Consider the following 24,951-nt stretch of genomic DNA (forward strand, 5'->3'; position numbering starts at 1 on the left):
GGCGTTGATTCCCTCAGAAAGTACAACTATGTCCATTGGGAGAGCTCCTAGATTCACTGTTGTTATTAGTGAGCTCAACTGTAAGGAGTATCTATTACCAACTACTGAAGTCCACATACATGTATTGGAAACTTCATTTTTGGATTATCAAAAATGTGATTTATATTAGGCTACCCTTATGTGTGGTCCAGAAGCCGCAGTCACTGTAATTGCAGTTGCCAATTGGAGAAGTTGGGCTCTTCGTTATTCACACAGTACACCAGTGATGAAGCAAGCCCACTGGTTGCCCAGCGAGGGTCAAGCTTTTACTCTTGGCACTTTCTGGCCTAAAACCTTACACTGAGATTATTTGGCAGATCACCTCTGGCCATACAGTTCCGAGTGACCTTTAAGATGATCAGAGGAGGTGTTTGCTTTTTGTGCTGCAAATTGCAGACTCCCATCTTGTCTCCTGATATATCTAGATGACTCCTATGATGCGTGTGAGAGGCCTGTCCAAGTGTTGTGTGCAAGTGGATTTCCAATTCTTCCTTCTTTTTGAAACATTTTGCTTTATGTGAAACTATTTTGACTGCTGTGATTTACTGTTAGGTTTTTAATATAATCATATTTTGGACACAGAAGTGATATACAACTAATTAAATATTAGATAATAATATTTGCTCTTTACAGCACAAAATAAAATTAACATTCCTTAGTTTATAAAGCTCTACAATCTATGCATACTTACATAAAAAGAAGTCTCACTATTTTCAATAGTTTTACTCCCAAGTCAACGTAGGATTGCAGCCTAAAGAAATCTATCTACACTAGACTTTAAAAGAAAATGGATCTTTGACAAGGAAAAGGGACATAAAACCATTGATCTCAGACTTACCAAAGCAGCTTACATCTGCCCTTCACAAAGTGCTAAAACTTGCAAAACATTTTCCAAACTAGACTGAGGTTCACTAATCACTGAAACCTTAACCGAAGCGCCAGGACCAGTGAGTGTATTTATAAAGTTGAATTAATCATTGACTGTGGGATTGGCCTGTCATCCAAAACAAATTAAAATACTTTATCGAATGTGGGTTCTCAGCTGACCCAAACAAGACCAATAGATAAATTGGATACTAACAAACGTTTCAAATGGCAAAAAGACGTATTTGTGAAGAGTAATAGTAAGAGTAGGGGGAACAACAGAAAAGAAGGTAAAAGCACAAAAATGGAAACTAGCATATAAGCTACATAAAATAATATGGCAGGATATTACAACCATGTTTTAAAAAGGTAAGATCGTTGGGAAGGGGTGAACTCAGCCTGATTAGAATTCAAATTTACAACATCATCATTATTATAAGAATTCTACAGTTACTGCAATTTGGTAAATTATTTGTAAATAATCTGTTATATTTGTAGAATACTACATTCAAATAAAACTATAACTAATTAGGGATCCCATATCATATACAGTATATACTAAGAATGAAATGCTCTTTAAATTGTTGACATGGTGAAATTAGAGAACCAAAGATCCTACATAAGAGATAAGAGCAAAGAAGTAGGGTGGTGACATTTGTTTGTTTGTTTGTTTATTATTTGTTAGCCTTATATTCCATCTCTTCTCCAGGAGCTCAAGATGGATTCTGTGGTCTCTCCCTTCATTTTATCCTCACAACGACAATAACCCTGTGAGATGGGTTGAGCTGAAAGAGAGAATGACTGTCCCAAAGTCACTCTGTGAATTTCTGTAGCTAAGGGTGGGCTTGATCCTGGGACTCCCAAGTCCTAGTCCAACATCTACAGCAATACCTCACAATGTGAAGGGGAGGGAGGTTTCAGATGCAGAACAAATACTTTTGCAATACTGATATTGTCTTGAAATGTCAATTTTTATATACCGTAGCTGGAAAACTGGACATTTCAAGATCTTAAATGATTTATTGTGGTAATGTAAAAGTAACTGAAATATATTTTTCTCATTCTGAAGTCTGTCTCTGTTGCCCTGCATTTCCTCTGTTCTATCCCCACATGAGACATTAAACTGTAAGCAACATGGAGCTAAACCTTATCTTCTTATACTTTATAAAGTGCCCATACCCACCAACAGCACCAGAAGAGTTCACTCTCTACTGTACCTACTCAGAAGGAAGCTCCATTGAATACAATGGAACTTCTCCAGATTTAAGCATGCACAGAATTAAAACTAAATAAAGGGTGGCACTTTGTGTATGCTTCCAGCTTATACTGCAGTAAAATATAATTAACAGTTATCTAAATCTTTTTAATGTCTCAGTACATTTGTCATTCCTTTATTATACTATTTTTATCTCACCATGATTTCAATGAAGGTTGCCTAACATTTTAAAATGTGTTAGACACTACAAAGATGTGACAGAGATGCACATGAAAAGTCATATCCATAGGGCTTGGTTGGAACTCCACCCTTATGGTAAGCTTATGGAATCTGGATGCAGCTGGGGCACAATGGATTCTTTATTCCAGATTGCAAATGTATACATTTACCTGGAGTAGATAGAGATGAGTGACTAAGTAAACCTGAAAAAAAAAGCCTTTTTAATTGTTCCAAACACACAGAGATATGACCCAGGGGGTTGCTGAAATACAAGAAAACAGAATTTGCAACCCAGCCTGGATATTGATTGGTCTCTAAATCTTTCTCTTGGACTATCTTGAACACATAGCACATTTCACTATTTAGGAGAGATTGCTCTGATATCAGATCAAATACCAAAACACAATTCATGCTTGCTACTAATTACAGTTGGATTTTTAAAAAAAACTTTCCAAAATCTCTTAAACAGAGAGGAAAAGTTTCAAAGCCAAGTATTTGGAAGATCAAAGGGTCAGTTTTTTGTGCAACCTGCTTCCATATATTACAGTACACATCTACTGATAAGTAATACACTCCCTACATTCCTTTTGAAATCAGAGGAAAGCTTTTAGCTTTCTTACTTTTTTCTAATTATTAGCACTGCTTTTCAAGCTAAAGTTTGGTGGTTCTTTTTTAACTGAAGAAAGTGCTTCCCCCACCCCCACCCCAAAAGAACACAAGGTCTTTTTGCACCACCCCTCTCCCCCAGCAAGGATTTGCTTGTTGCTCTTCTAATCCCAGTAACACCTTCTTATATATTTTTCTTCTTATTGTAAGATAATAAGGCTGCCATTATTGTCTGCATATAAAGGATATTTGGATCCTTACTGTCTCTGAAAGCAATTGCTGTTTTCCAGGTGTTCTAGATAATTCTGAGAATATATTTTATATCTATTTTTAAAAATTATTTTGGCATTTTGAAAAACTATGTACTATTTCTAAATTGATTTGCCAAGATAGAATATAGCCACCCATTCTTTATCCCTATCTGAAAATTGGATGCATATATTCCAACAACAGAGATTTTTAAAAATCTTTTACAGCACTATCATACCCTTGCTTTATCAATCCATGGCCATATCTTATAGAAGTTGAGCTCCTATATATCAATTATGCATTCTGTGAACAAATGTTTATTGTAAAGGTTCCAATTTTGTAGATGTATGCTGTTACCTCTCTCTCTCTCTCTCTGTTTCTCCATTATATTTTCAAGCTCTTTCAAAACCATGTCTAACTTTTTCTCACTACTCAAGACCTTTCTTCTTCAAAACTGCATTTGGAGGAGATTCCTGATTTATACAGGAAGAAAGAAAATTAGCATCACTTTATCTAATATTGAATTCAGGTGTCAGTTGCTGACAGAAGTGGAGCCACTGGAAAACAAGGGAGGTCTACATGATAAGCTGCAAGGCTGGCAGAAGTACAGAAATATCTTGAAAGGGGAGAATCCCTTCCCACAGGCAAAGATGCTAAGTTCTCACCTGTTGCAATACTGCATGACAATTTGGAAAGAAAACAGGATGTAGAAAGGGGGGGGGCAGACTGAATGTCATACAAGAGGAAGACCAGTCTAACTGGCCAGAAATCCTTTAGGAAATCAAGATACATTGCAAGTATTGTCTCCATGTTTGTTAACAACTGTTCCTGACATGGCTAGTTTGGTTTAAGAAAGAAAATGAAGCTATGCTCTCATACTAAATTCTGCCTATTTAATCTCTGTTATGACTAAAACCAGAGCTATTTGCAGTTTAACTTGAATTGATGTGGAAGGGTGTGAGCATGACCTTAATCTTGGCATATTTGAGACTGAAGTATCAAAATATGGGATATTTAAAATGCATTTTCCATATATAAATTAGATGGATCGACGACATATAGATATAGATACACACACACACATACACACACAAGTAGGCTGTGCGTAACCAAACCTTCCATCTTAGGTAGACTTTTACTTTCCAGCAAAGGTGCAGAGAGGACATCCACCAACTTTCTGAAGTTACTACACAAATCATACTTCTTTTTGGGGACTGTGTCCATATAGTTTGACAAGGTGGCCTGGTGGTTAAATTGTTTCTGCAATTTATGAAACTATAAGCACAGCTTATGGAGGACACATAACTGGCCAACTGTAAACCCAGGAAAAGAACACAAAGTCTCGCCAAAGCAGCTGTATTTATCTTTAGATCCAACAAGGATCTGCCTGGTGTGAATTTATTAACATACATTAAGTAAGAGCGAAAACAGAATGGAATTTCTAAAAGTGGGTAGTGCATATAAACAATAATATTGACAGAAATTTGGGCATAGATCTCATATTGTTCTTGCTTTATGGGTGGGACTGCAGTTTAGAAGGGGAGAATTTGAATGAAGAATGAGGAGAGGAGTAATCAGCCTCATTCCATCTACTTTTCAGTTCTCATCTGAAAATGTCATGGTTACTTTTCATTTCTGGGGGGAAAATCTGTTGGGGAAAGGAGATACACAGTTTTATGTCACATCTGATTTAGCTCTGAAAATAAAAGAGTTGCTAAAAAGTTTCTGTGGTCATTTGAATTCCACAGAAATGTTGGATGAACTCCTGCTGGCTCTCAGAGGTAGGAACAAACTAGAGTGAAGCATTTCTTGCACTTTTGATATGCTACTGTCCCATTTTATATGAACCACCACAATTTGAACTGATGTCCCAATGTATACCTTCATTTTGCTGTCTGTCAAAATAACATTATATAATTACATGTTATGTTTTCAGAGGATAGAGAAGATTATATTCTGTATCCTGGGCAAGAGGCCAGTATTACATATTTAATAGTAATCTAATTTTTGTATTGTCAATTTTGAGATTGGTGGTTGTGTACATCCAAGGTTGGCAACAAGGTCCTGTGAGCTTCAGGAAATATCCTGCACCCTAAGAGGCACTCTTCCACCAACCAACTAAAATAGTCATACAAGATTGCAAAATCACACAATTTTCAGCAATTTCATATGAGATTGCCAAAAGTCTCATGAGAAATCTTGCAAGTTGTTGGCATTCTCCATGAGCCCTCAAGTTTTAGGGTTTTGTTATTTGATTGTTTTTGTATCTCAGACCATAGCTTGAAATTGCATAATGGCACTTAGTGTCCTAACAGTCAGAAATCACGTTGAGACGAGGAGTAGGTCTCTAGTGTTTATTACTGCTACCTAAGACAGAAAATCCTAACAAACTGAAGAAGCGTGGGAAAACCCAGACAGATAAACCCCAAAGGTTAAGGCGGGTCTGATCTGTGTCTCTTTGAATGGCTGCTTAATTCCTCAGTACTACGCATGCGTTTTCCCCCCTGGATAGAGGCCCCCTCCTGCTCGCCATCGTACTCATGACACTTAGGGCTACCAGAGTTGCTGACTCCTATATTATGTTTCATTCTCTAGGAGAATGAATCAGCTGACAAATATACTGTTGAGTGCAAAGGTCAGTCATGAAAGAGATTGTGCATACCAAGAACCCGCTGGGATATTTTATACATTCCCCCTAGATACAACTAAGGATTGAAAACCTTGACATTGATGCAAGGGGAAATAAAACAAGTGTTTCCTTGGAGCATCCCTAAAACCTTGGCACTACAGTACATGGGAAGTTTCAACAAAGCCAAGAAAACTGGATTGGGAGGGAGCCTCGTGTAGAGGACAGAAGGAATGGCCTTGAAGAACAGGAGGAAGAGCCACTACCAAGGCAATGGTATGATAAAAGGGCCCTGAGCCCGGGCCAAGAAAGCCCCTCCTGAGTTCACATGGAGATAAAAGGAAGGAGGGGGGAAGTGCATTCAGACTTGCAAAATTCTGTTACTATAGCTTTACAATAAAAGTAGTCCTGACCTACATGGCATTGGTTTCTTATTATGGTGCACCCTGTAGGGCTGACATTCAGGTAGAAAACAACCACAGCAATTGGAACAGCCGTAAAGAAATATACATGTGGCCTCTACTATGAACAATTAGTTTTGGCAATGCAGGCATCAGGAAAAACTATTGCAAGCAGGCCAATGGTTGTGTTCTCTGTCACCAATTAAAAAATGCTAGTAGCAGCACATGAGGCAGTGTCATCACTCAACTAGCTGGCCAAGAGGAGGATATAAAAATGACATTCAGCCAGGGTATTGCCCACTTTTTCAGTTCATGCTGTGCTTGGCATTTGGTGCTTTGCAAAAATTCTGAGCATTTGCAGGGATAGAAACCTGCAATACTTGCAAGGTGCCCTCTGCTCAAGAAAACATTTACAGCAGCTTAGTATGTCTGGGGAAGAAAGAGGTATCAGGAGGCAGAATGAGTTCCACCAACTGCATTCCACCAATGGGAAAATCAGAAATTCTGCTGCAGCCCAGGGCTCCCACTGGAAACTTAGTCAGAATAAATCAGGCCAACTCTTGGCAGAGACTGATACCAAAGCAGCACAAAGAGTGCTTGTGGAGATGTCTTATGTTAATTGACATTCATAGTAATCAAGAAGTCAGAAACAGTTCATACCTGTATACAGATATTTTACAAACACTTAGTAACCCTAGATCCAATCAATATTATGCAAGTTGGAAGACATTTTCAGCATAAAATAATTCCTGCTCTATAGAGTTTTTAAAATTCTAATTTATTTGTTTCTCATGGCTACATCATGGAATTAAGGTCATAACCTACAGAATTATGTAAACAAGCATGACTAATTCCCCTTTTAAAATATTGAAACAAAATCCAGCATTTATGTAAGAAAATATGTTTTTGGGCTCTCAAGTTTTTGGGCTACAGTGAGACCTACTTTTTCTTTCTGATATACTTCATAAAATCCTTTTAAGATAACCTGTGTAATGCAATCCATTTAATTAGCCTATTTTTCAATTAACTCAAAATAACTTGAGCTTCAATCATGAATGTTCATATTATTTCAAAGTATTGTATGATTTTATAGGACGTTCAGCATCTAGGTCAATTTTAATGAAAACCAAATTTTGTCCATACTTAATTTAAGACTATTCTCCTGAGTTTTCCCACTCAGATAGTTTCTGAATCAGAAAAAGGAATGTTTTGTCTCAATATTAAATCAATGCTGCTGGTCAATTTCAAGTTCATGGGCATTATGAAACAACTGATAATCTAGTGACAGAAGCAAGTAAATGTAGCTGCATCCATTGCAGGTAAGCAAGCTGCTGTCCAGCCAGGAAAAAAGACCTTTTCCTAACCTAACATTCTCATAATAACAACTCTTGAACAACCAGGGCCGCAACTGGGGGGGGGGCAACCGGGGCATGTGCCCCGGGCGCCGCGCTGGTGGGGCACCAAAATAAGCGCTGGTGGGGCACCAAAATAAGCGCTGGGGGGGTGCCAAAATAAGTGCTGGGGGGGTGCCAAAATAAGTGCTGGTGGGGCACCAAAATAAGCGCTGGTGGGGCACCAAAATAAGCGCTGGGGGGGTGCCAAAATAAGTGCTGGGGGGTGCCAAAATAAGTGCTGGGGGGGCGCCAAAATAAGTGCTGGGGGGGCGCCAAAATAAGCGCTGGGGGGGTGCCAAAATAAGTGCTGGTGGGGCACCAAAATAAGCGCTGGGGGGGTGCCAAAATAAGTGCTGGGGGGGCACCAAAATAAGTGCTGGGGGGGTGCCAAAATAAGTGCTGGGGGGGTGGCAAAATAAGCGCTGGGGGGGTGCCAAAATAAGTGCTGGTGGGGCACCAAAATAAGCGCTGGGGGGGTGCCAAAATAAGTGCTGGGGGAGCGCCAAAATGGGCGCGGAATCCGTGTTTGCCCCAGGTGACAAAGATCCTAGTTGCAGCCCTGTGAACAACAGTTCCGCCACTTCCAAATCCAGAAGGACCTCTGACTGGATATGAAGTTGGAAGAGTATCAGCTAGTCTAAATCCTGGAAAGAAAGCAGCAAGATTCCCACAAGCTTACCAACTATTGCTTATAACTGGTAGTACCCTCCTAAAAACGAAGAGAAGTAATATCACTTTCAGGCAACTGAAGATTCTCACAGGATAGTTAATTCAAAATTCCAAAAGTAAGGATATTGTTCTGACTTCTGGGGTATATTGAAATAGGTTTCATGTAGTCTTTATGGAGTTAGTCAACGTTATAAAATAGATGGATGGATAGGTGTATGGCCTGGTATATTATACCTCTAGGCCAGTGTTTTTTCAACCTTGGCAACTTTAAGATGTGTGGACTTCAACTTGCTGGCTGGGGAATTCTGGGAGTTAAAGTCCATATATCTTAAAGTTGCCAAGGTTGAGAAACACTGCTCTAGGTAATAAAAGGAGGTAAGAGCAGATTGGCAGCATATATAAGAAATGGAATGGAAAACTCTGGGCAAGCGAATGTCTAATTAAGCCTTCTGACTTCCTCATTACCCACACGAAAAGTACAGCAATTAATTAGATATTCAGTATGTATTACAAAAGTGATATTTAGTGCCAATTCCTCATTTTCAAGTCTGCTATTTCAGTATTTCATATAATTGGAATCTGCTGGCATTTATTTTTCCCTTTATTAAAATAAAAGCAATATATAAAAATACAAATTCATATCTACACTGGGAATTAGTTTCGTCTGAGGGGAAAAAGAGACTGTTGAACACAATACTTCTAAGGATGAAAATGCCACAGATTCTGTTTTCAGAATTTTCTCTAGATTATTTATAATAAATGAGTAGCTGATGCGTTTTTAATTCCTTTGGCTCCTTTAACAATCAGTCACAATTCTTTCCACCTTCCCATGCACTGTGACTATTGGACTGCCACTTATTATACCTTCCTCCTACTGCATACATAGCAAATGCCTACATAAAGGAGGTGGTGTAGATTATAAAAGCGTTCCAGAACACCAAAATCATATCCATGCTCAAACCACCTTGCAGGTGTGGAACATCATCTCAGAGTCCTGCTTAGGACTTGCAATGGAAAAGCAGCAAAGCTAAATATAGTAAAAAAAAAAATGGATCCAAAGCTTGCATTAAGATGTACAACGCCTTTCAAGTGAACTGTTTCAAACTGGAACACGCACATTTTTGAGCATGAAATGCTCCATTTCAAGCAAAAACAGCAGTTTTGTGTGCAAAATGGGGTGTTTCAAGCATTTTGGAGTGTTTTGAGCTTGAAACACCTCTATTTCAACTGCAAAAGCCTGATCCAAGCCCAAACTGTTCCAGAAGGCTCCAAACAGCCCACTTGCTGCTCAAAACACCGTTTTGTCCTGCAAATTGAAGCATCTTACCCTCCAAATGGTTGTTTTGAATTCAGAACAGTTCAGTTCAAAATATTTTTCAATGCCCTGTTCGATTCCAGGCTTTAGAATAAGCAAGCTACATCCCCTTGGTGGATCTAGGGACTTGTTTTGCCCAAGATTTTGTCATGAACAGTAAGCAAGCTTTGAAGTGTTCAAAGTATTTTGCAGATGTGATCTCAATCCTTACGGCTATGCAGTATTGGTCCATGATATGACCTCCATAAGAATCCATAAGAATCTCTGATTCTGAGAGATATAAAGCAATACCCACCCAGTTCTAACTGCAGCAAAAAAAAAAAAAAAAAAAAATCTGTGCCACAGTATTTTTCAAGGAATTCTCTTTTAACAATATAGTTAGGCTCAATATCCAAACATATCCCTTTTCTATATAGTTATGAAATCCAGTCTCACCCTGATGTAAAAAAATAACATGCATTTACCAACACCAAATTCAACAAAATTAATATACATAAATAACTTGGGCTTAATGAAGGCTGGCAAATACATTACATTTGTTTCAACATTTTCAGCATTTCAGAACTATTAGGAAATGATGCCTGAAGATTTTCGCAATTTTTTTTGAACAGGGGGAAGTTTGCCTTAATAGATATGAATTGGAAAGGGGGTTTTAAATGGAGTTGTTTATAAACCAGAGAAATCTTTAGCATCATTTCAAATAAGAGTTGACTACAGTAAGCAGCACCTCACCAAATGGCGTGGGTCCAGGTTACCTGAGGGACCATCTCATCCCCATTACATTGACCTGTCCCACCCAGTCAGGCAGAAAGGGCATGTTGCGTGTCCCATCTCTGAAAGAATGTCGGTTGGCAGTGCCCAGGAAGAGAGCCTTCTCTGCTGTTGCCCCCGCCCTATGGAACACTCTTCCCCCAGAGGTGAGGCAAGCCCCCACTCTCCTGGCCTTCCAGAAAGGAGTGAAGACCTGGCTCTGCCATCTCGCACGGGGCGTGAAGAGGGGTAACCAAACCTGGGGATGGTTATCACCCTAAAGACACTCCCTGGAAATAATTAAGAACTGTTTACCATCTCCTCATGGAACATATTATTTATTAAGAAGATTGCTTTTATTGTATTGTTTTAGTGTTTTATTGTATTTTAACTAATGTTTTATTTCTATTTTATGTAAACCACCCAGAGTCGCCCTCTGAGTGAGATGGGCGGTGAATAAATTTGATGGATGGATGGATGGATGGATGGATGTGGAGGACTGGCCTAACAGAAACAACCCTACATTACCATCTAGCAATGTCCCCGGAGTCATTCGCAGTTAGGAAAAAAATTGTATGCCCTCACTGAGTAGTGAGGCTGGGGGTGTCCAAAGAAGGGAGGTTGATAAAGTCAAGATGGTGGCTACAGTCATGTGATCTAAGCCCTACCCTCTTTTCCATGCATCACGAGGGACACCCCTGAGTGAGGCCAACACTGTCCTGTCTCAGGCCAGGCAGATGCAAATACACAAGAGGCAGTTGCAAACTCCGACTTATAACAAGCAGCAATAAAAAGTAATGTGCAAACACAGGCACGTAAAGGCAACCAAGTTGTCACAAGTCCAGCAACTTGCCTAAATAAAGAGTTCAAAGTCCAGGGAGCAGGCACAAGAATGGTCAGGCAGTCCAGGAGTCCAAAGCATTGGGGAGGTTGTCAGCCAGTCCAGGCTTGGAGTCAAAAGGCAAGGCACAGAGAGTCAGAACGGTTGTTTCTGACAGCAGTCTTGGGCTCATAGCTCTTCTTAAATAAGAGCAGCCCCGTGGGATGGGCAAGACTGATTCCTCGCGAGTAACCTCGCTGACTTCCTCTGTTCTGCTCTTTGTTCTGCTCTCCGTGCTCTTGCATTGGGAGGGGGTGGCAATTCTGAGTCCTCCCCTGAGCAGCAGCAGCTATCCCCACTGATTGCTGGCTGGCCCGGCCTCCTCTGCCTGCTCAGGCAGATGTTCGTCCGGAGACCCCAGAGCTGACTGCTCGTCCTCCAAGGCCACTTCAGGAGCTGGCTGCCATTCCTCATCTTCTGACTCTGAATCTGAGCCCCCCATGACAAACACAGAAGACAGATGGCTGAGTGGGCAGAGCAAAAGAGAATCAGTACTTTATGTCATGAGTACTGATGGGGAGCAGGAGGGGGCCTCTGTCCAGGGGGGAAAACGCATGCGTAGTACTGAGGAATTAAGCAGCCATTCAAAGAGACACAGATCAGACCCGCCTTAACTTTTGGGGTTTATCTATCTGGGTTTTCCCACGCTTCTTCAGTTTGTTAGGATTTTCTGTCTTATGTAGCAGTAATAAACACTACAGACCTACTCCTCATCTCAGCGTGATTCCTGACTGTTAGGACACTTTATCATACACAAAATATTATCCTTTGGTCAAACAACTATCTACACTTGTGACAAAATGTAGAAAGGGTACCACAAGGTGCTCCTTCCATCCATATGCCATTTGCCTAAAAAACTCAAGGCCAGAAAAATATTTTAATACCATACTTTTCCATCCCCCAAAATATGTCTTGCTGTTGAATGAAGCTGTTAAGTCAGACATATTTCACAACCAGCATTCTCGTGTTCAGTTCTCTGCCATGTATGACTGCCAACACTGCGGAAGAAAATACTTCTAATTCCAGTCCTATGGCTTTTTATATCTTTTTATACCAGCTGTCTATCTAGATACACAAGAGATAGCTGGTAACTTAAACTCATTTCTAAAATAAAACAAACGTGGATTATAGTGCTTTGTTTTCACTTCCTCACATCAAAAGATTACTTTTTTCCATGTAATATTTTATGGTGCTACTAGTTAAAAAGAAATTTCCTTGCAACAATTTTATTTCTGATTTCTTTGTAGAATCTCTTCCTCTGGATGTCATGGAAAAGATGCCAAAATCCTAGATTTCTTTTTCAGTGCAACTTTTCAAAGCACAGCTCTTCACAGTTCCTTTTTAATATCTGGACCTCCATGAGAACTAATACAAATAATGTAATAATTTGCTTAACAGGTGTGGTATGAACTATGCTGGATTTGATACTTAGCAATTATCTCAAAATAGGATTTTTCAGCATTTCTTGTTTTAGGAAGTAGGATTGTCTTGCCTGAGCCTTTCCTTCTCAACATATTTCTTCTTTTGATCTTCCATAAGAACTGTGGCTAAATCAAAATAATTTATTCCCAGAGATTTCAGAGCTGAGTATATTCCACAACTAATGACATCTGATGGCCCAAATATATCATTTTTGAGCCATCAGATGTCATTAAATAGGATGTTATTAAATAATAGGATGGAACTATTTGTGACAGTTATCGAGGAAAGCACTCCTTTTTAACATCAGCATCAACCCAACAGAATGCTTTCTCTAACAAAAAAAAAAATCCCTAGGTCAAATCTCTTTAAGCATTAAAAAATTATTTTCTGCATATACACATGCAGTATACACACATAGAAGTCCTGGTTATAGATTTTTAAATTTCATAGAATTATTTCTTCCTCCATTCCAAAATTTTTTCTTTACATTTCTTGTTAATACATTGTTTTATATAGTTTAAGGTGTGTAGGGCATCCTGATTGAATCAAAGGGGGAAAAGTTTAGAAATTACACTTTTTCATAGCATTCCTCCTATACCCATTTTTCCCATACATTCTTCCATACTTCAGAAGACTGTCTCACCGTTTTCAGTTATCAAGATTACTATGCATCATGTAGCACCTTAGAGATTAAATCTAGTCATGTTTATGTTGGAAGAAGTTCCACAGTTCAATGGGATTTATTTCCAGATAAATCTGACCTGTTCAAATTCTTAATATCTAGAACAAATGAACTATATGTCAATATAAGAAACATAGGCAGACTTTTCATTCTGCTAATAGTTTATTATGATACTTCTCCTGGAACAGATGCATGAGAAGGGCAGGCATCCGTTTGTCTATGCATATAGCATCATGTTTTTTTTTTCTTCCTAGCGTTTTTCCTGCAGGTGCAGGGTCCACTTTTTCAGATCAACCAAATGTTGATCTGTTGGTTGTGACAGGAATTGACCGACTGGCTTGTCACCCAAGCCTGATGTTGTGGGCTGAGAGAGAGACTGGCCCAAGGTCACCCAGCCAGCTTTCATGTCTAAGGCGGGACTAGAACTCACAGTCTCCTGGATTTTAGCTTGGTGCCTTAACTTTAACTGGGTCTCCATACAGTATCATCTATGCATATGAGATTATTTACATAGTACATTGAAAAACCAGAACCTTACTGCAAAAACTGTGAGTTTGGGTGTAGGAGAGTTACAGAGGAGGAGGAGGAAAAAGAAGTTCTATGGTGTTTAGAGAAGAAATACAATGTGTGCTTCCACCCTTTGACAAGGTATTTGGTGCTGCATAAATTGTGCAATCTAAACTGCAGTGGACTCTGCAAATAATAAATGGTGAGTTTGAAATCTTGGCAGAACAATGCTGATTCAAGGCCAAAGTGGTGGGGCTGGGGACAGGTCAACTAATACTCATTTTGCTAACTGGCATACCATTAAACATTAATTATTAATGGAAATGTATTTTGATCAATATTGTGCAGTATATTTGGGAAGCCAAATTTCCTCAAAAAGGCACTGTATTGAGATTTCAATAAATACTAGTGTGTGGAAATTTAGAATTCTTAGCCCAAACTCTAGCCCAGTTAAGCAGTTTCTAGCCTTATTAGCTTCAGTGGGAGAAATGTAAGTAAAAACCTGGCCCTTAAACTTAAAAATGCTTCATTCTGATTCAGTTATATCCTGTAATAAGTTTTAAAAACAGGTATTTGGCAATTTCAAATTGTATTAACTTGAAAGCCCTAAAGACAACATTTCTATATAAACAAAAGTGATCATATCTCTTGAAAATAGCAGACAGATTCTTGCATTGTTTTTGCAAATGATAATGTAATCTAAAGCACACATACTAAACCCTAATCCCATCAATGAGAGCCCCATTAGAGAGAATGCAAATGCACTCACCCATTCTCTGATGGCAAAACTATTCATGCAAATTGTTTTTCTTTTGTCCCAAAGGATTACTAACATTATTAATTCCAATGTTATTTCTATAATCAATTCTTTGATTAAGCTAAGGTGCCTACTATGGCTGAGAATAAGGGAGCTACACCCCAAGGTATATGGAAGGTACCAGATTAAGGAAAGTTATAGACAGTATACTGACCCAACATTGGGATATAAAGTCCTTCTGATCAGCTAGCAGGACCCAAACAATTGTAGGCATTATGATACAAGGTAATGAGGATCACCTCATTTTTTTAATAAAAAATGATCAAAATAAATGTTGCTGCCTACGCCATAAATACTTCTTTGGATTTTTCTTCATCAATGCCTCGGGGAGTAGAAGGTACTCCAATTTCATATAGGGACTAAAACAAACGGCCCAAAAATGAAGTTTTAACTCCAACAGCTATTGTGGTTGAAGCCACACAGCTGCTTATTATATGGCCAGCTGCATCTCCTATCTCAGCTATGGCCAAGCTGTCTCTCTGGAAAGCATTCCACAAAAAACAGCAGTTCGGCAAGGAAGGTTTTTCTAGTTCATCTGCACTTTGATGGATATCCCCAACTGGAAAGTGGTGCAAGTGCAGTGAAAGAACGGTGAAGGGGCAGATGCAAGGGATTGAGAAATAATCTAGAGATAAACCACCAGGCAAAAATATGAGCAGGAATAATACAGCTGCTCAACAGATTAGTACATGGGAGGACAGAACTCTAAAAACAAGCAGCTGAAACAGATATAAAATGGTGATTCCAGAGGAACAATCCTGTCGAATTCCATGAGCCATGCACTGCATGTACAAATACAGATCTTCATGGCCCCACAGATTAGGGATTGACTGTCTAATTTAGATCTAACCCCAGCTGTTTTTAAACAATTGGGAGACATTTGCTGTACTACTGCAAATCACCTGGAGTTCTACCAATAAATCCTGATCAGTCTCATGCCCATGACTAGTCTGATAGCCTGGACAATGAGACATGCAAAGCTTACTCTCAAGTAAGAGGCCACCAAACTGCATGTACCTTCAGATCCAACAACTAGGTGGTCACTGGAAAGTTACAGAAAAGCAGATGTGAGCTGAGGACTCTAGCACATATTTAGAGGTGAAGTACTTTTTGCATCTCCCGTGTTTTATTAATGCAACAGGTATTTTGGAGATTCCTCCAAAGGTAGGAATCAACACTCAAGCTTTATCACAGTAACATCCAGCTATAATGTCATAATGTCATCAAAGCAAATGGGAAGGTGAATGGGGAGATTCCAACTAGATTAAAAAATGAAATGGCCATCATCTGAACAAAGTGAAAATAGTTGGATACATATCATGATTTTTCACTTAATTCCCACTTTGTAGCCAAGAAAGAAAAATCTTGTGGAAGACAGAACATTCTTCTTTGGCTGCTACCAATAGCCAATTTTACAGAGCTGTATGGGGGGAAAAAATGGAGGTGACGAAATTTAAAAGGAGCATTCCTTTGCTATCATTATGATCTTTGCATACTACAAAAAAAAAAAAAAGAATTCATAGCAGAATAGGGAAATGTCAGTAGGAACAGCAGCTTACCAGTGTTACCAGTATACACATTTCAGGCAAAAGTGATATTAAAAAAAATCATAGCCTACAGCTGTAATCTTTTATAGAAGCATCTTCATAAGAAGCTCTCATGAAGTTTAATCCTGTATGTACACACCCAAAGTAACAAGAATAAAAAAGTTACTATCAAAGGAAACATTGTCCTTTTGTTCTCAGTAGAGATCTTTCGGTTACCATATGAAACTTTAGAATTAAATATGGGGAAACATTTTTTTTTCTTCCCAGATCCTATGCAACACTAAACTGGTCACTTCGTGAATTAAGCATGCAAGGCTGAAATCTCTGTTTTATTAATCCAATGTCAAAAGAGAGGAATCAATATTCAAGCTTTATTGTAGTAATATCTAGCTATAATATCATCAAAATGCCACTTAATTTGTACTAGATAAAAATTCATAATCAAAGCACAACATCTAAACCTAGGAATAATGCATTCCTAGCCCTGTAATTCAAGGAAGGTTGTGAATATACAAGCATTTTAGAACACAAGGCTACAATCCCCAAATACTTACTTTGAAAGTAAGAATCAAACAAAATAGAATTCGTTTCCAAATAAATAGTTTAATAAAGTCTTTAATCAATATGTATAATAGGGTTCCATGGAACTCAGACTTACATTTCAGGGGGAACTTATTTCTGAATAAATCCTTTTTGGAGTGTACTCCCCCTTTCTTGGGGGAGGTGGGCGGTAATATAAGTTTGAAGAAGAAAAAATAAATACTATAGTGACATTACCAAAAATAAAAGGAAATGATAGAAATCTGCAAAAAAAAGAAACCCATCATAGAAGGAGAATATGCAAAAGAAATTTCCTGACCACAAACATAATAAGTAACACTTTATCAAGACTGAACTATTTCCTTCAAGGCTAATGAAAATTTAGCCTTAAAAAAACAGCACCAAATTATTTATTTATATAGACAGAGAGAGATGATAGAGATAGAGATAGAGATAGAGATAGAGATGGTGGGTGGGTGGCTAGATGGATGGATGATAGATAAAGTTATAGTTGTGTGCTCACTCTTTCCGGGAATAAATCTGATGGGTCACTTGGGTTTACTTCAAAATAAGCCTGTGCAGGATTGTACTGTGCAATTACTAAAATAATATCACTGAACAATTCAAGGCACAGGTACTAGAAGCACTGCACAGCTATTAAAAGAATCTAGATTAACCAATCAGAACAGTATTTTAAGTTAATACCAGAGTATTTAAATTTACAAAGAATATTTAATAAAAAATTAAAGGATACAAAACGCTTGAAAAATGTTTTGGTCCTGAAGAATGTCATAGCAACAAAACACACCACACTCCTCACTGCTCCTCAGACAAATCTAAAGAGAAAGATAATACCTGCCAAAATATACTTATTTCCTCCTAATTATTAAAGTGCCGATTTAGACAATCCTTAGAAAATTACACCACAATGAAATAGTACGTCCCACCACAAACCGTAAGATCACATCCTAGAAAATCAACTATTCTCCCTCCTGTGAAAATATACTGAGGACAAAAAACTCAGAGCCTCCTACTGTAGTCCTCTGGGCAAAATAGGGATGATCTCTTCAGGTAGCAGACATCAGGGTAACATCAGAGGTATGTGATCCTCCTAAACTCCCTGGCTTGTTGAAAGACAGTGTTTATGTCCATATGAATATACAGGCAACGAGTCCTTACAGTGGCTGATGCACCTTTCTCCTCCAATGAAGAGAAACAGCCAGCAATTCAGGAGGCTCATCCCCCATTGTCCCTAGCATCTGCAACTGGCCCTTATACATGGAAAGGGAATGGTATCCTCAGGCTCAAGCAAAGAAGTCTCTAGGCTTAGCCTTGCCTTTGAACTCCTTTAAACCGCCCAAAGGAGTCAATGCCGGGGAGCAGTTCTTCATGCCTCCTGTCTGGGGACACCCATCCTTTTCTGCCACTGATACTAGTTTTAAAAGAAGCTTCTCAGCCAAATCCCCACTACTGAGATCATTTGGCCTAATGGAATTACAGGCATTGGGCCTTCCCAAAATGCAATATTAATCAAGCACTGTTTTTTTAAGGCTGCCAAGAAGACCACTGCAGAGAGAGAACACGCAGTGCTTCCTTCCACCCTACAGAGTCACCAACGTAGCTGTCAAGATATGGCCATTCCTCAAAAGCCATGTGTGGTCTCACTACACATGGCATATTTTCCATTTAGGTGAGAAACACTTTCCAGATACATTCTTTCTGATTACAGCCTTTCATCTTGCAGTAAAAGTAAGTTTTTATTGTTATGTTAAAACAATCCCCACAAAATGAATGTATTTGTTGGATCTGTTTATTGACTTCTTTTTTCCTAGAGTTTCTATTCCCTTTTGTTCTATATCTGTCATTTACCTGTTTGGTTTTGTTCACTGTTTTGTAACTTAATATAGAATTCTTGGGCAAAGAGCTACTATATTGTTTTTTAGTTCGTAAGTATCATAAACAGATAATAAAAAATAAGGAATTTTTAAATGAAATTAGCAATAAGTTCAAAATTTTCATTCCTGGGGCAATGTCTAGGAAGAGTATAATTTTTAATATTAGTTAAATGTTTAAAATCAGTGAGGCCAGGATACGATACAGAGATCAAAGCAAATATTTTTTTATGTTCTAATGTATGAATAGGGCAGAAAATCAACCACATACCAACTATGGTTTGTGAAGCAGCAATCACAAATGTCCTAAAATTTCTAGGATTGGAAATGAAAAACAGACTAACTGAAAAGTTAACATTTAACACAGGTTCACTTCAACCTATACAGCATTATGCCCATGTTTTATTGCAAGAGGTCATTAAACAAAATAACAAATGCAGAACAGATGCCATTGGAACACACTTTTCAATAACGTAGGCATATTTTTATGCCTTTATGTTAAGTTCCGCTGCCCATTCTGTGTGCGGGTGTGCGTGGGTATGCACACACATGCCCGCTTGTCATTGTTTTCTTTCCAAATTCTCATTCAGGATCCCATGGAGGCTCTCTCGGCTTCTTTTTCTTAATGGAATAGTAACTGGGAAAGACAAAATTAACATCTCGACTCCACCTATGGTGGTCTTGATCTAGATTAGGGACCCCACATGCTTGCGTTTGAATAACAAAAACAGTAAAAGAGCAGCTGCATGCTCCAGATATAGCATAACAGGTACCTTGAGTCTAGGCTCCATTATTCTTAATACACATGTCTGTATTTTTTACTTTAATTCCATTTCAGCTAAATAATAAACCTGACAGTGTGAAACAATGCCTCCTATGTTTTGTTTTTATTGTCTCAACACCACTGCAGCAGCCGCTTACTTCAAAGAACCCCGGCGCCTCTTTACAGCTGCAGGCCTATTAAAATACTGATCTATGACTCCCCCTTGTTTTCCTGAAAGTAAGAGAGAGAGAGAGAGAGAGAGAGTGTGTGTGTATGTGTGTGTGCTTAAAATCAGGTCTTAGCTCCTTGGTGAGGATACTATGAGTTATAGAGAAAATACATTTGGAAAACTCTATTTTAAAACACAGGCTTTCTCTCTGTGTGCGTAAGTAAGGAGCCTTCCATTTCAAAGCCTTAAGTATACTTTCCAAAGGCTTTTTTATGCTCTCATTAAGTCGGTTACAACTGTTTGGGAAGGTGAATCATCAGGTGTCCTGAACACTTTATATAAGAGTCAATCAATGCAGTATAAGGGCAGACAAGGAACAAAACATTTCCGACAACAGACGACATGTTCGGCTGCTGCACAAATGCAGAGCAGGAACAGACTGGACCGACAGCAGCCAAAACCTGGGGTTTGCATCGTTTGTTTTAATCTTCAAGCATCTCCACTTTGGGGAGTTTTTGTTTTGCTTCAGTTTGTTGTTTCTGTAACTCAGTATTGGGGCTTCTGTTTTGGTTTTCCCCAGGCCACATTTCTGTCGACAACCTGACTTGTTTTTCATAAGCATTTCACGTCTAGCATGCACAGCAACAGTTACCCAACAGTCATAACAGAGATTTTGATTTACAACACGCTAACACAATGTCTAATTATTCAACGGTGACTCAACCATCCTGAAGGCATACCCACTCAAACACTGTATTTCCCCCTTCCTTGCTTCAACACTCTTTTCATACTGGATTTCTTTTTTTAAGAAAGCAGTGGCATGAGTTACCTGTAGAACGCTGTCGGGGCAGCTTCTCTCATGGCAAAACCGCTTGGTTCATTCTCTAGGTAATAAGGTACCTGTTGGCTGTGGTGATGAATAAAAGGCGAAAGTTGGGGGGCCGACTGTAGAAAGACAACTGGGCTTGGAGGAACACTGTTCAGAGAATGAAATCCTCCCAGGCTGCTGGACCCGAACGATTCGGTCGTGGGGGCATAACTGAGGCTGCTTGAGCTGTACACTGGAGCAGCAGTGGCAAAATCATAGGCAGCGCCGTCTGGGTAGTTAAAGCCCCCGGTCTTGCTGCTGTCCACGTACATTTCACTGATCGGTCGTTCCAGAGGAATCTTCAGCTGTGGTCTGGGGAGCGGCTCTAATTCGTTGCCTTGTATTTGGTGCAACAAGGCAACCCCGGAGGTTTTTGTGTGAAGGGTCATGGTCATTGTCAGTGGCAGGGAACACGTCGCATAGCTAGGCTCTGTGCTCGGAGAGGAATCAGCAGCTGGCAATCCACCTGGAAAGGGAGCAGAAACCGGGTTGAAACATTGGACAAAAGTGTGCTCCTTAGCCAAGTTATGCAACCACGTATGTATCCAGCTTCTCCCAGCCAAGAAGGCACACGCAAGGCAAGTGTAAGCACCAGGAACTCCTTTGCTCTCTCTTTCTGCCTCTGCCTCTAACTTTTCATCTGAGCTCATATGCTTTACAAAGGTGCTGGCGTTTGGCCAGCTCCTCTTGCCTTCCCTGGCATTGGTTTAAACATCACTCCCAAAACAATCACTTCTGGATCTCTCCCAAATAATTGTTCCACTATTCTAGTCCTTTAATTTTTTACTCTGTGTGGCTCCAGTAGTCAAAAACAGGCACAGGAGAAAACTATAGAAAGGGGCTAACCCAAAGCTCAGTCCATTTACATTGTATATAGCAATAGGCTGGCTCCGATTTATCTCTGCTTATCTAGACTCCTTGTTTTGTCCATCTTCATGTTTGCCAGAAATATGTAATGTGTACAGTGCAATGACCCTGAGTAGGACTACAGTGTAACAGAGATACAGTATGGCAAAGTGTGTTTGTGCGGGTGCACTTGGTCATGTGGGCAGCCAGCCACAGACCATCAAATTCCACCGAACAGAAATGAAAGGGTGGACTATATCTATGTAGGAGAAAAGGCACACAAACATGCTTGCTTGCTGCAGTTATCCTGATTCCTGTTATTTAGCTACAGCACGAAGTGCTTTTTTTCCTTTTTAAAAAAAGGTAAGTTAAACTTGCTGTTCTCTCGTCATTATTATTAGCACGTGTCTCTGATGTGAATTTAAAATCAATAAATGTATAAAATGGAAAGTATATATGGACTGTTCACATCACTGCACATTAGCTATATGAAAAAGAAGAGAAATCTAGCAAAAAATGCCCATCGGGATTTCTTAAACTCCCTATTGCACATTTAGTTTAGAGATCAATCTACAAAAATTAAAAGTTTTGGAAATATTGATGTAAATAGATTTTGATACACTCAAATAAAAAGTAGTTAAAGGTATAAGAGAATTAGAGTATTTATTTTACTATATCATACACTTAACTTCATAAAAGTAACAATTTTGTGCCAGCCCATTTTTTAAAAATTGATAACTATGTACTTCTATATCATTCATAAATGTCTATAGTGGTATAAAAGCTCATAAAAATTGTACTTTTTTCTAATACTAAAATATACAAATTTTAGTTAGCCAGTTAGAATTAGTCAAATTAGATTATTTCAAAGAAGATTTTTATTATGTACTCTAGCATCTGCCTGCTTAGTTATACATCTCCATGCAAAGAATTGCACTGATAATCAGAAATAGTTTTAAAATAATGTTATGAATTATGACAAAGAGGTCTCTTATGTATGCCACATAACATTTGCCAGTTGTGCAGGGCACAGTTTAACAACTTACATTTTCAATAAAGTCCTATATTTTCTTGATATATAGCATAGGAATCACAACATAGCATTGGTCATATCTACCTTTTCATACAATTGCTATAACATTTCTAATCACCATCACTGAAAATTATTTCAAACATTATTTTGAATCTGAAGTCTTGATCTATTTGTGTAATTTTTACTTGTCCGACCAAGTTTAAATTTTAACTGGAGGAATTTGATTAGAAATTATGGTAAAAGAAAGAAGGAAGGAAGGAAGGAAGGAAGGAAGGAAGGAAGGAAGGAAGGAAGGAAGGAAGGAAGGAAGGAAGGAAGGAGCCACATACCTGAGTATAGAGAGGCAGATCCTAGAGAAATTCTACAAATCTGAATACAAGCATGCTTCTGAGAACAAGTGAAGCGGTAAGTGTGTAAGTCTGAGTGTTATGTATTGACAGTTTTCATGAGACAGGAATGAAACTCTGCTCACACATCTTCTGAAATTTGAAACGGAATAGCATTGCTACATAAAAGCTCTAAGTTAAAGGCTCGCTAATGCATGCAGAAAGTTTATCTGTGCAGCCAATCATGTAATGTAGCAGTACAGTACTCTCCTACAGAAGACTAGCTAACGAAACAGATGGTTAAGCTGATAATTATTTTGAAGTTAGAATCAACACTGCCACAGAAGACAGTTTACAGGTTACCACAAATGTAGTTTCATAATCTCTTAACCATTTAAAAAGACCTGCATAATGACTGGATTTTTTAAAAAAATGCAGTTACATCAAGGTATAAGAGAAATGACTCACTTTGAAGTCAAGAGCAAATATTAAGTTGCCTGCAGAATAGGAAGTCCAGATAACAGGAAAGTGAATATAAAATGTTTGCAGCTGTGAAGGAGTGTGAAACTCAGGCTCCATGACTAGCATCTGATAATGTAGCATCCCTAATGCAGCAACATGCCAACTATGTCAGTTTTGCTGGAACTGTCATTCTGTGCAGCACAGTTGAATGCAGTTCCTGAAATGAGTGATGAATTCTTACATTTGGGTCAGTTGGGTTAATATAATTTATTTTCCCAAATCAAAAGGTATTGATTTTAGAGTACATAGCCAGATCAGGACATCATCAGGAACCCTAATTAGGAGGTGTCCCATTCCAAGGACAGGGGCATACCAAGGACCAGCTGATGCCTAGCAACAGGAATTCAGAAGTGGCAACTCCTAAGTACAAGGAGCATCCATGAAAAGTTCATAAGCACCCTGTAACACCAGGATGATAGAATTTCACTGTGATCATTTTAATGAGGATTTTACTACCATGTACGTATTTTAACCCATGTACTATTTAAGATCATGTTTTCATGGTTTTGTTGTTTCTATTTTATTTTTGTGTTTGCCACCTTGTGATCTTTCCTGGATGGAATGTTTGGATATTAATGAGGAAGAGGAGAAAAAGGAGGACAAATTGCTTTCTCCATAACTTCATAATTTCAATAATAACATAATTTCAAGGAATGTAATGGGATACCTGTCCACTACTGGGAAGGTTTGGGAACAACCCTTTTTTGGGGGGACAGTCACAACTTGCTATCTTCCTTTTAGAACTGTAGTAGCAACAACAGGGTCTCTGGCTAGCAACAGCAAAGAAGGATCAAATATCAAATATTATTTTCAAATTGGTTCTGCCCCAAAATGTAGTGCTCTTACCAAAGCAGAATCGGCAGAAGGTGAACAATAATTCCTCTACTCCTCAGAAAATGGGGGAGGGGGGGAGAAACCCAAACCTTCCTCCTTTGCCATAGTCCTTTAGCTGCTTTACACAAATGACACCAATCGTAACATTTTTCAGAAATCATCAAAATCATCATATTTACCAAAAGGAACACCGTACATTTACTGAGAATGTGGGAAAAAAGGAAGATGCTACTGAAAGCAAGGGAATGGGTAGGAAATGCAAAGTCAAGCAAGTGGCTGAAAGGGATGAGGAGTGGGGGAGAAACTACTGCCTCTGCTTCAAGGTGGTACCCTCTCTGTCTTTAGGTTTGCTCTCTTTGTGGTGAGGATAAGTATCCCCCTCGTGGAAAGAATGAAGGCCTCTCTGTCCATAGTAGCTGTCCATCCAAGTGAGGACTCAAGAAAATTCAGAACCTCAGTCACTGGAGTTTCCATGGATTTTTGTTTTGTTGTTTATTCATTTAGTCGCTTCCGACTCTTTGTGACTTCATGGACCAGCCCACGCCAGAGCTTCCTGTCGGTCGTCAACACCCCCAGCTCCCCCAGGGACGAGTTCATCACCTTTAGAATATCATCCATCCATCTTGCCCTTGGTCAGCCCCTCTTCCTTTTGCCTTCCACTCTCCCTAGCATCAGCATCTTCTCCAGGGTGTCCTGTCTTCTCATTATTTCCTGGAGTATGGACTGGTTTGATCTTCTTGCAGTCCAAGGCACTCTCAGAATTTTCCTCCAACACCACAGTTCCAAAGCATCTATCTTCCTTCTCTCAGCCTTCCTTATGGTCCAGCTCTCGCAGCCATATGTTACTACTGGGAATACCATTGCTTTAACTATGCGGGCCTTTGTTGTCAGTGTGATGTCTCTGCTCTTAACTATTTTATCGAGATTTGTCATTGCTCTTCTCCCAAGGATTAAG

The 24,951-nt window shown here is 39.0% G+C and overlaps 1 protein-coding gene across 3 annotated transcripts in view; it reads right to left on the reverse strand.

Annotated features, from left to right (window-relative positions):
• Positions 1-24,951, reverse strand: part of ESR1 (estrogen receptor 1) — a 246,774-nt gene that overhangs the window by 132,990 nt on the left and 88,833 nt on the right. For all 3 annotated transcript variants that reach the window (XM_063308496.1, XM_063308503.1, XM_063308487.1), the window contains exon 2: positions 20,397-20,901. In XM_063308496.1, the coding sequence (XP_063164566.1) occupies positions 20,397-20,830 (434 nt within the window). In that variant the 5' untranslated portion in view covers positions 20,831-20,901. The remainder of the gene's footprint in view (positions 1-20,396; positions 20,902-24,951) is intronic.

Source organism: Candoia aspera, chromosome 1 (assembly GCF_035149785.1).
Source record: "Candoia aspera isolate rCanAsp1 chromosome 1, rCanAsp1.hap2, whole genome shotgun sequence".
NCBI lineage: Eukaryota > Metazoa > Chordata > Lepidosauria > Squamata > Boidae > Candoia > Candoia aspera.